This window comes from Dicentrarchus labrax, unplaced genomic scaffold (assembly GCF_905237075.1).
Source record: "Dicentrarchus labrax unplaced genomic scaffold, dlabrax2021, whole genome shotgun sequence".
NCBI classification, from domain to species: Eukaryota; Metazoa; Chordata; class Actinopteri; family Moronidae; genus Dicentrarchus; species Dicentrarchus labrax.
In genome coordinates, this window is record NW_026136718.1 from 22,989,950 (window position 1) to 23,002,126 (window position 12,177).

At 39.8% G+C, this 12,177-nt stretch overlaps 2 protein-coding genes across 2 annotated transcripts; both read right to left on the minus strand.

Moving 5' to 3' along the window:
- Nucleotides 1–92: 92 nt before the first annotated feature.
- tmem165 (transmembrane protein 165) lies at nt 93–5,558 on the minus strand. The gene is made up of 6 exons (XM_051377369.1): nt 5,221–5,558; nt 4,587–4,812; nt 4,304–4,479; nt 3,416–3,598; nt 3,071–3,176; nt 93–1,877 (listed from the first exon to the last, which is right to left on the minus strand). The coding sequence occupies exons 1-6, from the start codon at nt 5,371–5,373 to the stop codon at nt 1,801–1,803; spliced, it is 921 nt and encodes a 306-aa protein (XP_051233329.1). The 5' UTR covers nt 5,374–5,558; the 3' UTR covers nt 93–1,800.
- A 900-nt stretch (nt 5,559–6,458) lies between these two features.
- Nucleotides 6,459–8,398, minus strand: srd5a3 (steroid 5 alpha-reductase 3). Its single transcript, XM_051377368.1, is given in 6 exon segments — nt 6,459–7,004; nt 7,314–7,439; nt 7,522–7,707; nt 7,789–7,940; nt 8,146–8,243; nt 8,246–8,398. Coding segments are annotated over 6 exon segments (972 nt in total). The 5' UTR covers nt 8,396–8,398; the 3' UTR covers nt 6,459–6,744.
- Between the last annotated feature and the right edge of the window lie 3,779 nt (nt 8,399–12,177).

The window sequence follows — 12,177 nt, forward strand, 5'->3', positions numbered from 1 at the left end:
TGTTGTGTTGACTCTAGTTGGTTCCTTAATTTACTGGATTTCTGAGGTTTGTTCATTGTTGTTGTTCACTCAGCTCAATACAGTCCAAATGGTCAGACAACACATGAAACATTTTTATTTAGCATTTTAGATTTATAGGCATTTCAACCAACCTGTATGACAAACAGAAGTATTTCACAGCTGGGCACAGCCTGTCAAATATTGACAATGCAGCTTTAGCCTGTTTGCTTAAAAAAATATTTCCATTCCTTCGTTTATAGGTACCTCTCCCCCCTTTGTGTTTCTACAGTACGTGCTAAAAAAAGAGAAAGAAAAAGAAGCTAAATAAATAGATACCATTTTAAATAAAAGGTGAAACGTATGCTTGAATTACATTGCCGTGTTCAGGTGTCACTGTAGCTACAACACAGCTGCTTATGGCCAAAGGAGTGACTTATACTGAGGGTTTGTGTTGGATAAATTACATGATGGTTACTACTCACTGATTCTGTCATTCAGGGCAGCGACAGTGCAGGCAGTGAGGTTCATACTGGAAATGGCTTTCATCACTGAGGAAGCGTTAACCTGTGCGTTGAGGTGATTACTGGCCTTTTTTCAACCCAATCCATTTATTTTTTGTTTCCTATCGGCACCTGAAACTGGAAGCTGGAAATATGAAGGCCCCCGATCTGTATCTCCAATATGTGGTTAGCATTTTGGAAAGGTGCACATAAGCTATTTTGAAGCTGTGGTGTAGCTCTTTAAGTACTCCACCAGATATTCCAACAGGCGACACCTGGACGCAGAGGTATTCTAGTGGTTCAGGTCTCTCTCTCTAAAAGACTGCTTCTATGTGAAACAGAGGATTAACTAAGGGAAATATTTTACAATGGCATCTTTGCCTCAAATAAAATCTCAAATTACATAAGTTTATGTGCTGTTGGATTTGCTTTCAGTGTTTTTACTCACAGCTGGAAATTAAAATCTTATGTAAGGTAGGCCCACTTCTTATGTGATTGCAATGGCGAAAAGGTGTCACGGTGGAATAAACCTAACAACGCCAGCCAACTCCTGTAACAGGAAACTGGCAGCTCGGTCTACGGTTACTATTCTGTCAGTCACCTGACAGCACCTGGGCTCATGTTATACAAAATTAACCATTCAACATTTAAAAACAAAAAAAAAGGCAAAAGATTTTGAAATGGACTCGGTGTCTAACAGAGATGGCAGAGGGGGAGAGAAGTACTGCCTGTCGGCTCTGTGTCTGAGCCACAGGACTGTTCAGAGTTGAGTTAGAGGTCAGCAATCAGTAACAATCCATTCTTCTTACTCTCACACCTTGTGATGAGAATACAGCTCTAAGAGAGCGACAGTCCTGCCCCCTCTCACCGCTAGCCCCTGTAATTCAGTGTCTTCTTCTCATTAGAGGGTTTAATTTCATCACACTTTATGAAACCAGGGGTTTCTGGAAAAAGCTAAATGTGTATCTAACATCTGTACTTCATAAAGACTAAACATTTATTAGCATTCAACAACTACACCTCCCACGAGGCTCTGATGTGTACTACCGGTTCAGACTCTAGGAAAATGTTATTTAATGCTAATAAAATAATACCGAACTGTTCAACCTCGACAGGAAACCCCACGAGTTACAGACTGTAGTGGAACAGAGGCCTTCCAGGAGATGAGGACAGGACTTCAGCTCGCTGTTTAACCAGTCACTGTTTCTGTTGGACACATACAGAGTCAAAACTACAGTCCCAGCAACGTCACCAAATTTTACACGTATGTACAGAGTAAACCTGAAAGTCCATCTTCCAATTAAAATCCAGCATCTGGCTTGATGAACAGGGCAGAAAAGGCAAATGCCAGAAACACGATCCCTCCAATGATTGTAACTATAGAAGCAAGAAAAGGAAAAAGCATTTTAATTATGAGATAAACAACCAATGTATATGTACTTTGTCTTACAGAGCGAGGGAAGATTAAACAAGAGCCTCATTCACAAAAGTGTTTAATTTGTTCCTAGAAACTAAACGAGAAAAATAAATATAAAAACAGTCTGCATCTGATCCCAGAACAAGTTATGTGAACATTAAAAGGTCCAGTGTGAAACATTTAGGAGGATCTATTGGTAGAATAAAGGTGTATAATCTCCTGAAAATAAGAATGGTTACGTTTTTGTTACCTTAGAAGGAGCGTTTATATCTACAAACACCATGGGGTAGGGGGATTCCGCCATGTTTCTACAGTAGCCCAGAAGGGACAAATCAAACACTGGCTCTAGATAAGGGCATTAGTGTTTTTTGTGCGTTTAGCAGCCACCATAGTTTCCTTTTCACGCTTGAAAGAGGGTGAAGGGAGGGAGTTGTGATCTAAGAGGCGCCTAAATCCTACACACTGGACGCTGAATCATTAAACAAGCTAACATGCAGTGACGGCCCCAGAGCCGTGGTCCTGTGTACGGTGTGTTATAATTGTTAAATACTTTAATACATTTCAGTTTGTTCATGTTAAGTTTGGTGGGCCTCTCCATCCTGTGCCGGTCGTAACAAATGTTCTACAGTCTCAAGTGTCATTAGATACAGACACCAACATCAGATACTGTACGAACTGTAGCCATTCAAAAAGATATCGGTGGTGGAAAACATGTTCCTCAAGTCTGTCAAATATAATGATCAACTTAATCAACTTACTGGGTCTTTTTGTTTCACACTAGAACAAACTATTTAAAAACACATAAGACCAGCTCTGTTACTGTTTATTAATTTCCTAAACTTGATTTTGATCTTCTCACACTATTCCCAGGGTGTGGACAACTTTTGAAAATTAAAGAGTGATTGTGCAGATGTAAATCAATGTTGAAAATCAAGCATATACCTTGAAAACAAAGTTGAAATTAAGATTTTCCAAAGCTTCAAGACTTTGAGACTGTATTCCTAAATTCAAGAATGAGATCCACTTGGCTTTAAAGCCAATTGTTTCTTCAACAGATATGATTAGAGCGTGGTACATTTTAAGAATGAACTGTACTTGTGAAAATATATTCAACAAATATGATTTTAATACAACAACAACAAAAAGATCTCACCTGTTCTGACAGATATTTTCTGCGCGATCATTCTCCCTCCTATCACAGCCAGTCCTGTACACAAACAGTGTCCAAGCGTACCACCGACTGCAACCCCAAATGGATCCTGGGAATTTAATAGAAGTGCCTTTCATGTTGATGTTATAGGAAATTATACCTATCCTGAATATTTAATCAACTGTGTATCAACACAGCAGTGACGGGCATTTGTTGTTTGTGGTCTTAAAAAGATAAACAAAGGATTTATTTTGCACTGGGGCCACCCACGCTAAAAAGTCAGACAATCCATGTACTGTAAGGTATTAAAAACACACAGCCATGTGCCGTACAGCAAATGCAACAAACCTCCCGGGCAGCTAGAATAATAGTGGTCAGCTGCGAGCGGTCCCCCCACTCTGCCAGGAAGGTGAGGGTGAAGGCTTGGATAAAGATTGGCGAGACGATGCTGTGCCACTTTCCCTGAGGAGCTGTAGTCCCTGATCCAGCTTCCACATCTGGAGTCCCATTAACCAGCTTGGACCTCTGGAGCTGCAACAGAGGATAAAGTGATTTTACTAAAAGCTGGATGTAATGCTGTAATTAAATATAGAAATATAGGAGTATTTTTATAACTCCCAACATACAGTTCCTGCCACTAGCCACAAAAATGTCAAGAGTTTATTACTTTACAGTACAATGTACAGAGACGGGTCCACCTATTAACAGGTAGGAATACCCAAGATAATGAGACGCATTTATGACAGCAGATCAGTTGGGCAGGTCATGACATGTAAGGCATATCCTGTTGGGAAACTTCCCTTTAATCCATATCAGCCTAAACAGTAAAACCCCCCATGTTCCTGTGCAGCCTGATGATAAAAATGGCTTCAACACAACTCAAACTTTTTTAAAATGCCTTGGGTAAGAGGAGTAAAAATTAGTCAAAACATTATATTTGGATTCATTTAAATTCCCATCAGACTGGCACATGAGATGTATCTGTGTCAGTATTTCCTACTTGTATGTGTAAGTATATTATCTTCTTCTGAGAAGCAGCAGCACTGTGACAGAGTTTTCCTGGTGAAAAAGTAACGTGAACCATTTGAGAGTTAGTGAGTAAAACGATGCTACCAGTCAGAAACAGTACCCATAGTGCTTATATAAATTATGTACGTTTACTTATTCATTCTGACTTAGTCAACCTGGGGCTGTACTACTTGATCTGTTTGGGAGATAAGTAAAAAGTTGGCTTACCTCTTCATCCTTCTTCTTGATCTCTGCCTGCACCTCCTCCAGCTCCTCCTGGCCTTCATCTGGACTCATCCTCAGCCCCTCTCTCAGCATCCGTAAACCAAAGATTGCAAACAGAGCGGTGGACACATAGTATGTGTAGATTCTAGGGATGATGGTGGTGGCATAGCCAAACAGCACTGGGGGATGGACACAATAATGACTTCATTATTCCAAAGCAAGAGACTGAGGAGAACTATATTTACAAATATATGCAAAAATATCCAAAATATCCGCCTCTACTAACCAGAAAGACAAGTCATGAGTCCCAGAGCCAGCATAGCACCTGCCAGCACGGTGAGGCGGTTGTAACGCATGGCCATGATGGCTGCAATGAAGAAGGTCTTGTCTCCCAACTCAGAGACGATGATGACAGAGATAGAGGCCACAAAGGCATGGATGAAGCCCATGTTCCCTTTGTTGGATTCATCTTCAGAAATGACTGGGCCCAAGGGATGGGGACTTGCGGCTTTCTGCAGAGGAAACAAACACAGCCGCACACAGAGACAGTCGGCTCAGTTACACACTGTTTATAAAGCAAGTCAAACTTACACGTCTGTCCTGGCTAGCGTGCTATTCGGGCCGCATGCTGTGGGAACATTAATAAAACTGGTGGCGACAAAACCGGGAGCTCGGTTCTCTCATGCTAACACCCCTATGGCTGTCTACCTTATCTTTCCTTTCCTTTAAATATTTGCTTTCATGGCGGTATTTACCAATGAAGGACTAACTTTACCCACTGGAGCTACAACCGGAACACAATGTGATGTGTGTCTCAGTTAGCATGTGCTGGCTAGCTCGGAGGCGCTAGGAAGCAGCGGCAGCAGCTACCGACGACGACAGAAGATTGAATTGGAAATAAAGAAGTGAAAAACGTGTACCTCTTGTGGGGGCTGCTCTTGGACAGCAGCTTTGTGCTCCTCTGGAACAGCAGCAACTCCGACCGACAACAAAAACACGGCGGCGAGCGGAAACAAGACACACATCACATTTCTATCAGTCCGTCCATCTCCTCCGCCGACCATGAGAGGCATTATTGCTTTCTAAACACTTACCACACACAGTTTGCGCTTTAATTGTTCTATCGCGAATCACTTAATATCATCGGCAACTGGACTGGCTAACTTCATATTAGCAACCTACACGATCTTCGCTAATACACGTCACGATCAGACCGACCGAGTCGACTCGAGGCGGAAGTTAGAATCTTGCTGCTGCGTTTACGACCGGAGCAGAGAGATGATTGGACCGTTGAAGGAGTGACGTGAGCTTGTGGGATGACGTACATAAAATACAGCTCGGTGATTGGACAGTGTTTTTGTCAGTAACGACTTAATGCAAATATAGTTAAAGACATACAAGGGGAAATAAAACTACCACGTTATCATGATAGGTTGTTTGACACTACAAGTTATAAAGTACACAAATTTAAAAGGCTAGAAATGTGTAAATAAGCTTTAAAATGCAGATGTGTTTCATCACCATCACTGTTTACATTTATGATGTCTTATTTATTCTCCTGTACAGCAGTTTGGTCAACTTTGGTTGTTTTTAAAGTGTTTAACAAATAAAGTTGGATTCGATTGGATCTAGTGGATTCCTCAAGCCCTAGTGTAGACACAAATATGCACAAAATACAGACAAAAAGATTAAAATAAATACTTATACAGAAGTACAACGTGGAACGAACTCCACTCCCATGCTCAGTTTATTGGCTATAAGTGCAATATTTAATTCCAACAAACCTGATTATTATTAAAAAACTTGTTTGTCGAACAGCAGGACTTTGGTATTAGCACCATGAGAAAAAACAAAGCTTAATTTCTCATATCAATTACATTTGTTTCTGTTATAACACAATAACTCGTAGCAATATACGTATGAGATTTCTACTGTTATTAAATCATACCCACTTATTTTAACAACATTTTTTTTGTCAAAGTCTAAATTTGGCTAATTTTGAAAGGATCTTTTTGTTATTGAAGAAACATTTAAAACTTCCTTATTCAACCAACATCACTTATCTTATGAATTATAATGAGATATGTTTGTGTGCTGTAAAAATATGTGTTGTTATGACATGGATGTACCCTATTATAACAAAAACAAGATTCAAGGATATTTTTTATATATATATATATATATTTCCCCATTTATTCACATCAGTCAGTAAGAAACAGCTCACCTCTCACTTGGAGAGACTTCTGCTATGGAAAAATGTTTCCATAGCACTGCCATGCCTCACATTCACCCTTTGGAGCTGTCAACTAAAGTTCAAAGTTGTCCTGTTGGCTTGTCAGTCAATGCTGAGAGGGAGGTGAGTTTCAGTCCTGCACCTTCAGATCCTCAGACAACATTTTTCTAGGATCTTACAGTTCCCAATACGCAAGGCAAACACAAACTATTCACATTATAAACGGTATAAATGCTTTTCTATGCCTCGGGTAAGACTCATATTTGCTAATATAAAGTTCATGACAAAGCTGTGCTGCCAGTGCCTGGTTGAAGAGCACATAAAGGACAACAAGCCACCAGGTGAGAGACAGGCCTCCAAAAACCAAGCTCAGTGAAACGTAGATCAGCAGCTCAGCAAAGTAATGCGGGCATGACACCAACTCGAACCAGCCTCCCATCGGCACTCTGTGAGCCAGCGTCTCCACTGTTCCTGAGAGACGCCACAAAAGACAACCGACAGAAAACAGATCAGCCCCTACTAATTGATAGATCAGTCGTTTACTATTGTATACTATTCACATGGTTACACTGAGAGTGTGTTGTTTATTACATTATACACTTTTGGCAACAATAAAAGCAAATGTGATGTTCATGTGATGGATTTCTTATGATAATCACACTGTTCAGCAATCTGATTTGTTTAGCAAATGGTCAGCAGTTAAGTGTAAATCATCTGTAGTAAAAGGCCCAAAACTACAAGAGACACTATTTTTAAACAAAGACAACTGGACAATCGTACCTGACTTCCCAGTGCGAAGCCTGGCCAGCAGGACCATGGACTGATGCTGCATTAGAGAGGCCATAATGAAAAGTGCTATTCCAGCTACATGAATCCAGTCCAGCTGAGAGAGGAGAGTTCCAGTCCCTAAACAGAAAAGCACAAACATCAGCACCACATAGCAAAACCACTGACCAGTAGATGTAGAGAGGACTGATTTGAGTTTAACCTTTTCCCAGACGATCCGAGCAGAGCACCGTCAATCCCATCGTAATGTAATACCCCAGACCGAACACATACTGCACTAAATGTAAGGCTCCATCAGAGAAAACACTGACAAACAGGCACTCCAGCAGCCTCCTGAGGGAGTGGACACAGAGCAGCAGCAGCACCAGCACAGTGGACAGCTGTGGGACTACAGACAGGATGAATACCAGCGTGAATTATCAAACAGGAGGACACAAGCTTTAGACACAGTGTTGGACGGTCAGCCTACCTTGACTGTCAGTGCTTGGTAAACCTGTCAAAATGTCTAACGACCCGGTGAGCCATGGTGGGTAGGACTGATGCCGAAATGTGAGGTTGAGGTACAAGAGCAGAAGAAGACCATTCCAGCCTACAGAGATGGCATAGAAGTGCCAGAACCACCTGGAAGACGAAAAAAAGGAGCACAAGTTACTATTTCTGTCTTCAACTAAGCTAGCATCCAAACATTTAAGTTTTTAAGAAGTTAACACTGAAAAAAACCCTAAAACTCCAGTTGAAGACATTACAAATGTATAAATTAAAGTGATAAATACATTATTTTATAGCTCACCGCGTCGGCTAGGTTGTTTCCTACACAAACAATTACCTTTTTGGGACGTCAAACACACGCAGCCAGTCGTCTCTTCTCAGGGTTTGTTTGGTTTTTCCGTACCGAATAAGATCCTGAAATAAAACGGAAATACGACAAGTTTCGTATTTTTGTGCAGCTGTGATGATATTTTGTGAACGCAGTAAGCTACAAGGAAACACAAAGCCAGAAAAGCCCACAAAACATCAGCAAAGCTACAGCCGACTGAGCTCCACTTCATCTCCCACCTCGGCGGGCTGGGGGACATTGTTTTGTGCGACACAGAAAAGAGACCGTCGGGAAACAGTCGCAAGAGTTCCGGATAAAATGAGTGAATGCAGGAAATTATAAACAAGAAATTATTTAATCGTAATCATTTATTAGTTCGTCAGGACATTGTGTGAAATATGTTAAACTCCGTGTCCATTAGAAAATCTTTTAACTTTGCATTCAGACAGTAACAACAGTGAACAATGTTGGGAAATGACAGCATACAGCAGGTGGCAGCACTTGCATCTCACCATATAACAAGTGGAGCCAACATGAAAGCATGGACCCTCCAGTCAGATTCAATACATTTCTGCAGGTAAGGGTAATACTGACTTTCAGACATTAACACTTTTTCTTAAAAGTGCGCGCAATAAATGAAAGAGCTGTTGTTTTATGTTATACCTCTGTAGTTATTCATCTAACAAAAGGTTTGTGTCCATGTGTGGCTCTAAATCTGCATCAGGTTGACTTTGAACATACAACGTTGAATGCAGTAGATGAATAAGTATTTAGATTGTAGCTGCAAATACTATTGTCGATTAATCTGTAGATTTTTTTTCTAAATTAATTAATTAGTAATAAAATAAAATAAAAATATGCCCATCAGAATTTCTGAAATCTAAACTTGACATATTTAAACTGTTGGTTTTGTCCAACCAACAGTATATATACTATACTAAATATATGTATAGTCTAATATCCTAAAAGACCAAGACAAGTAGCAAATTTCAATTTTAAAGACGCTGGAACCACTGAAGTTTTACTTAATCAATTATTTGATTAATCCAATCTGACCTGTAGCACATTTGCAGTCACTCTTCAGTTGTCACTATCGATTAAAGTCATTAAAAGCCCCCAAAATAAAAAGTGTGGTTGATTTTCTGTCAATCAAATGTCCAACTAATCAATTAATTGCCTAATCGTTTCATCTCTAATTAAGATTATTTACTTGCATAAAGCAGTACCACAGTGTAGAAACACTCTGTTACAAGCAGTGATGGAAGAAGTCTTCAGATCCTTAATTGTAACAATACAACGTAGTGAAAATACTCCACTACAAGTAAAAATCCTTATATAGGATGTTTTCACAGCCCATAAAGGAACACTTTCATCCTTCAGTTTATTGAAATCACAATCACCAAATTTAGAGACACGTGGTTTTCACTGGACAGAAAACATAAAAAAAATTGTGATCTGAAAAGTAACTAGTCACTAAAACCGTCCACTGTCTCTGTGATGTAATAGTAGTAGTAGAAGTAGGCCTGTAAAGTTGTATAAAATGGTTTACCAGTACCAGCACCTCGAATTTGTACTTATAAGTACAGAACTTAGTAGATGTAGCTTATAGTTGTACCTAGTTACATTCTGATACTGGTTCCAAGTATCTTTACTCAAAGAACCAGTGTGTAGGATTAAGTGGCATAGTGGTAAAGTTGCAGATTGCAACCATTTGAATGCAACTTGAATTCCAAGCATGTAGGAGAAACTATGGTGGCCATGAAACTCCTGAAAATATAAATACGAAATACCCTATCTAGAACCAGTGATGGTTTGTCTGTTCTTGGCTTCTGTAGAAAAATGGCAGTTCAACATGGCGGCCTCCGTAGAAGAGGACCTGCACCACGATTATTATTTTCTTAGTTTTGTATGTAAACTCTTTATCCGCACTGCATCCTGTTCACTACGGACACGTGTAGTAAAAAGAATAACATTTCCCTCTGAGATGGAGTGGATGTTTGTGTTTTATTGTTCAAAGCAAATCTCTGGATTCAAACCTGCATCAGTTCATCACACTTTGATCTTCAGGACAGTGTTACCAAACATGATGTCTGACCTCGTGGCCCTGCTGCTTCACTCATGCCCAGTTTTTGCTGAGTTTTCTTCTCACAGGTTCACAAGTCGTGTGTGTGTTCCCTCTCTCCACAATGCAGTAATGTGCCAAAGGAAAATAAGTGTGTTTGTGTGAAAGGCCTTTGAGGCATTAGAGTGCAGGATGCCTCTTAGAGGAGCACTGTATCCTGTCTGAGGAAGTGTGGACTGTTTCCTGTTTCACTCCCTCCCCTGTCCTCAGTGTGCTCCTCTTTTTCACTGTGCCAACTGGACCCTCACTGGGCCCCCTGAAGATTGCAGTCAAGCTGGTGCACCGGGGGCACTATGAAATACCAAAAAACAAGATTTGTGTGGCAGAAGATCAGTATGTACAGATTCAAACACAGTCCGAGGAAAATACATCCAAAATATCAAAGAGAAGGTTTTGATATAGGACAAATGAGACAGAGAGACTGTTGACACTCTTTCAGCTTCATTTCTTACACACTGGAGTGTATTCTGGCAAAACCTCCATGTTTTAGTGTTCCTTTAACAAAACTCAGAGACCGTGCTGGAGAAAAGCAGGAACTACATTAAAATATGTGACAGTGTGAATTCAAAGATACTGTTGTTTGCCTACAAAGCATTAAATAGCATTTCCCCATTTACATTTGCAACTCTGATCCCGACACAACGCAGCTAGAGACTCTGACCAAAGTACATCTTATCACACAATTGATGCTTTCAGGTAAGGGTGTAATCATGGTATATAAATATATATAAAAATACCAAGTGCATTTACTACAGTTCTGTGTTATTTCTATATGAAAATTGGCACATTTACAACATACGTTTGAAGACTACATTGATCATTAATCATTTGATTAGGGACTGACAGATATTCAGAATTTTTCCAATTATCAGAATTGTTTTTTTTTTAAGGGATTGCTGATAAAAGATTTAAAAGGTGCTGCTTTGGCTCTGAGGCAGCTGCCTCTTTCTGTCTGTAGTCATCATTCTATAGTCTCATTCAGTTTCCTGCTCATAACAGGATCTGTTACACATCGTGAGTAATAGCCAGGACTCAGGGTTGTTGTGCCACAGACTGGGAAATGAAAATAATCAAGTACAGGTGCCTCAAAATTGTACTTCAGTACTGTACCTAGTTACACTCCACCACTTTATTCTAAATTTTGACAAGGTTTTCATTTTTACTGCAAATGTATATTGGTTCCAAATATCGGTTAACAGTTTCCCTGATTTATAATAATCTGTATCTGTACTGCTCCTAAAAAAACGTTAGGGGTCAGTTGATTTCACGTTAAAAGGGACAGTCTGTGATTGGTTTGTTTGTGTTATTTGTGTAACCGTGTTTTAAAGGGTTAGTTCGGATGACAAATAACGTGTTAACTAATTTCCCAATTGTCCGTTTCTTCATTGGAAAGGGCTGTATAATGGCAAGGTAAAGCAGTGAAAATATCCTAAATATAGCAAACGCTTAAACTCATTCAGATTTCTTTAGGTGGGCCTTCTTTTAGGTGGCTTCTTGGTGGTTTCCACACTCATATTTTCCTTAATAAATGGATAAATTAAATTAATAAACAAGAAATAACATGACAGGGTTCAAAAAAGGAGACCATATTTAACATATTTTCTACTGTATATTGGGGGGCAGATTGTTTTGGTGGGGGATGCCCACACTTTCAGGCGTCAAATTACACACTAACACACCTTTACACATTGAGTTAGATGAGAAGATTGTTACTGTCAAGATGGAGCCTTGTTAGGTTAGCTTATAGACTTGAAGCTGGGGAACGAGCTGAAGAAATGGCCCACTCACACCTTTAGAGCTCACTAACACACTATATCTCACTAATAATATCTTTAATTGTAGTTTTACGAGGGTCATGTGTCTGTATTTATTATTGATTTTAGTGCATTGATCCTCTCATCAAACTGTGTCTAAACTAA